The sequence below is a fragment of the Sipha flava genome, unplaced genomic scaffold (genome assembly GCF_003268045.1).
Source record: "Sipha flava isolate LNK unplaced genomic scaffold, YSA_version1 18638_pilon_pilon, whole genome shotgun sequence".
Taxonomy (NCBI): domain Eukaryota; kingdom Metazoa; phylum Arthropoda; class Insecta; order Hemiptera; family Aphididae; genus Sipha; species Sipha flava.
In genome coordinates this window covers 1-4863 of record NW_020272374.1, presented here as the reverse complement: position 1 = coordinate 4863, position 4863 = coordinate 1, and the positions used below count along the sequence as shown (strand labels likewise).

General features: G+C 31.6%; 1 protein-coding gene across 1 annotated transcript; it reads right to left on the bottom strand.

Annotated features, from left to right (window-relative positions):
• Positions 1-477: 477 nt before the first annotated feature.
• Positions 478-2645, bottom strand: LOC112681136. Its single transcript, XM_025551401.1, has 2 exons — positions 2403-2645; positions 478-1296 (listed from the first exon to the last, which is right to left on the bottom strand). Exons 1-2 carry the CDS (start codon positions 2643-2645, stop codon positions 478-480), a joined length of 1062 nt encoding a protein of 353 aa, XP_025407186.1.
• Positions 2646-4863: the final 2218 nt, after the last annotated feature.

Below are 4863 nucleotides of genomic sequence, written 5' to 3'. Positions count from 1 at the left end.
AGTAGAAAAGAAAATAAAAAATTTGCAAAGCCAGTTTGCTAGAGAAAAGAAAAAAGGAGAAAGAGTCGAGAAAAACTGGGAGTGGTACAGACGAAGCATACACTAGCAGATGGTTTGCATACAAAAGTATGATGTTCTTGGCCGATAAGAACACTCCAAAAAACACTCAAGATACCGAGGTAAATAAAATAAAATATTAATAGTTTTAAAGGTTTGGCAGGGTGACCAATATAATATATTTTACATAACATAATGTTATTGTACTCTCACTAATTTACAATCGCTTCACTTCATATCGTTTGTTATCGATTTTCTTAGGTCGATAAAATAAAACATGAAAATTAAAATTATTATCAGACTTTATCTCGCAGATAACAGTTGTTGTTGTCGTATTGTAGTGTATTTACCTATCAGTGGTTTTCAAAGTTTTTTAAAACACGTAAAGTGTTTTATAAAGTGTTTCATAAAGTCATATTATCATTTATCGTACTGAAAATGCAATTCCCCTTGCGCAGATATAAAATATTTTGCAAATTCCTCTCTAACCGTCTGAGCCTCAATACAACTTCTCTTTGGAACCGTAGGCAAGTTATTTATCTGGCTAGTTGATGGGTCACGCCTCCATATGCCTGGTACTACTTCTCCACTGTTAGGAAATTCAGAATCCAACATCCCAACCGAACAGTAAACATTTCTTGATCCGCTATTTCTTAGATAATTATGCAAATAAATTGCAGCCAATGTCACTTTAGTTGCTACACCTGGATCCAATAAAATTGGTCTTCTAAATATACGAAAACTAGAAGACATTATACCAAATGCATTTTCAGAAACTCTTCGAGCTCTACTTAAACGGTAGTTGAATATTCTTTTTGTTGTTCTTTTGTTATGAATTCCAGAAAATGGCTTCATAACAGTAGGGGTTAGTTGAAAAGCTTCGTCTCCAACAAATACATATGGTATCGGAAGGCTTAATTGTGGTAATGGACGTGATGGGGGAAGGTGCATCTTGTTGTCATCTAGACATTTCTTAAAAAACGTACCATTTAAAACTCCACCATCGGAAATTCTTCCTTGACAACCGACGTTCGTGTAAATAAAATTGTAATTTGCATCCACTACTGCCAGCAAGACAATGCTAAAAAAGCCCTTGTAATTAAATAATTCCGTTCCTGAATGTTCTGGTGCTTGAATATTTATGTGTTTACCATCAATGGCACCTACATAGTTTGGATAGTTCCACTTGTCATTGAACAATTTTGCTACACGTTCCCATTCCTCTGCACTTCGCGGTACCTGTAAAAAATCATAAAACATCATAATAGTGTTATTATTATAAGGTTTAATTTTATTTTGTATTATGTTTTATGACTAGGGTTAGGATGTTTATGCACTTCAAAAAGCATAAATATGTATGCATTTATTCACTATATATTGTACTTATAAATAAAAAATGGTAAAATATGCAATTATATGCAAAATAAAATGTTCATATTTTGAATATTGATAATATAATGATACACATTTATATATAAAAATGAAAGCTATTGGACAACCTAAAAAAAAATATGCAAAATCATAAACATCCTAACCCTATTTATGACATAAATACTATTTTATCATGAAAAATTGTTTATATTCTGCTTTCATTTTTTCAGGGTTCAGAAAATCGGGAAGCCGTAGAAATACAGGACGAAAATAATGATAACATAGGAAACGTGGGCAAGGTGGTCGAGACTTCAACCGCGGAAGACAATGACGCAACTATAAACACATCGTTTACAAAAACATTTTCCCCAAAAAAACAGATTAAAAAACGTAAATTAGGTTCAACTTCTGGTGCCAGTGTACCAGTTCTTGATGAAGCGGTAACCCTGTTGAGATCTATTCAATCAAACAGGAAAGATAAAGATGAATATCAACTATTTGGAGAACAGGTAGCCATCAAACTAAGGAATATCACCTCACCACAAGCAAGGTTTGCGGCTCAACAAATAATTAATAAAACTTTATTTGAGGCAGAAATTGGGATGATAGGTAACTCGTACAATTCCCAACCCATTTTTTATCAGCAAACATATCCCAACATGTATCCACCTCAAAATCTAAACTATCAGTCACAGATATCGCCTTACCCATCACCTTCATTTCCAACGTTAAATTCACCAAGTTCATCTTCAACCTTACCTGCCTCGCAGTCATCTGTTTCTACTCATTCTGAATCTACTTCTGATAATTTCTTAGGACTAAACACCTATACTGAAAATGAGTACCAACAGTTGTCATTGTAGGAGAAAAGTGAACTTGATGTAATTTCATTTTTTTAACTTTAATTAAATTTAATTAAAAAATGTATTAAAATAAATACTAGAACATTAAAATATTTGTTGTTTATTTCTTACCTTGACATAATTTTGTAGCGCTACTATCAGAGCATCACATACTTCTGGTACAATGTAAGATATTGCTTGCTTTGATATCTTCAAGAGGTATCCCAATGAAGTGTAAGAATCTCCGGATGCCAAAAAACGTAGAGTAACTGCAAGGCGTTGGCTCACTGGAATAGCTTTTCTGAATGACGTATCTTTTTTAATGATTTTCGGTGCAATCATACTTAATATATTTTCAAAATCTGAATTATTCATTCTAAAAAATTTTGAAAGCCGAAGTCACATCTGTATTCTAGGTTCAATTCATCAACCTCATCAAGCAATAAATCTTTCATAAACTCATCTGTACTGTACTTCTTTCTGCCTCGGACGAGGCTGGGCCTTACCCAAAACCTCCTTGGGCGGCGGTGACGAACTTGTTGGCTACTAACAACTCCTATAATAATTGCAGCAGCTGCCACTGCAATATCTTCTGAATCGCTCATTTTATATATCAATAACGGTATCAATTATTATCAGTATTAATATCAATATTATTAGGAAAAAATAGGTTTAAAATACGATGTGATAAAAACAAAATTTGATAAAACACACTCGATACCGTGTCTGTACAATTGTATCGGTCGACTAGTCCACACTTATTGAGTTTAGTTGAAAGGCAAGTTGAAAGTCGACCGTGTTGTTCGACAGTGTCGATCGACAACATTCGACACAGTGTGGACGCGGCTTTAGATATACGGGATGCAAATAAAATGTTGGTCTAAATTGCCGATAAGGATGATGTAATCTTTGTGTAGGATGTTGTCGTCTAAATCGATTAATAATGCTTGGTCTTTTTTGGGTATTAAGCTGTTTGCAACAGTTGAGGCGAATGATTGTTTGTTGATATCCGTGTTGATAGAGCTGGTTGAAGTGTTGATGTTGGGTGAATTTTTTGGTGATATTTGATGTGGTGGTTTAGGATTTGATGTGATTTTTAGTGGATTTGGTTTGGGTAAGGTTTTGGGTGTAGTTGGTGACGTTTTATTTTTTTATTTTAGTTCATCTTTTGAATTAATTGGTTGGCGAATGGAGGGGCTTTTTAAAGCTGGTAGTTTTGTAAATATTTTATAGTGTTATGGGCTTGCGCGCGCTGGGTATATCGTATATTAGCTAGAAGTATTAATAACGAGCATATTACCTGCGATATGGTGCGTTTAAGTTTATTAAGTTTTGCATTACCATTATTATTATAAATTTATTATTATTACTGTAACAATGTAGAGCCAGCATTGTGTATACAATTATTATTTATTGTGCGCCGTGTGGGCCACACATTTGATTTATTTATATTTATATATTATTATTTCTTTCATAATTCAATTTTATACAGTCCACTTAAAATTCAAGTTGTATTTTTCTCTGTTTTATATTTACTTTTTCATTTCAAAACAATATTGAGTTCCCCCTGAGTGATTATTGCTGTCACCAGGGTAATTATCCAAGTTCATATTATCCTTGAATAAATATAACTATTTAGGAATAAATTGTTTTTTTTAGTATAATTTATGGTGATGTGTTGTTTAGAATTTATTGAAAATTAAGTGTGTAATGCAGCACATGCGTTTAAATGAGATTGATTGGTTAAGGTTTAGAAAAATACGTTTGCAAGAATTTTTTTATTCTCATTGAGTATTTTGTTAATCATATATTATTATTAAAGTCGCTGGAGGGCCTCCAAATTAATTTGTCCCAGGCCCCGAAAAACCTTTGGACGGCCCTGGCTGTAAGTATATTCCGGGTAACATTCGTAAAATGTACCGAGTGATATTATTAGAACCAATAAACCTACAAATACGATTCCAATATCAATTGGTTTATTTTTCTTTGAAAATTATTAATAATTTATAATAATAGTACGGCCGCCGGCGGTCTCGTGGTGCTAACATAATACATAGTTTTATTGACGCCATACGGTCGCCGGTGGGTTAATGTTAAATTGTTCACTATTATTAATTTTTTTTTTATTGTAAAAATGAGTTCTCGATCAAAACGATTTAAAGTCTGTGACGAAAGTGTTGTGGCATCTTTTAGATGACGAATTCAGTTCTTTTAGTGAAGTTGATGACTATATTGATAAAAGAATTACAACTTTGTGTAAGAAATTTGATGTGTATACGTGTGTGGATTGTTTTATGAAATTTCATAAAAATGAAAAATAATTAAGCAAATAACAAACATTATTTAAATTAAAATTATTTTAAGTTATAATTAATAAAAAAAAAAGAATTAATATTTTAATTTTTAAAAAACAATAGAAATTTATTTTAAATATATTGTTTAAAAAGGTACTGTAATTTTATTTATTTTATAAAATACGATTTTTAAAGATATTAGTATTTAATTATTAAGGTTTATTAAAAATAAAAATTTATTTTAGAAGTTTTAAGTAAAATGTATTGTTTAATTTGATGTTCAGTTAGAGTAATAAAAA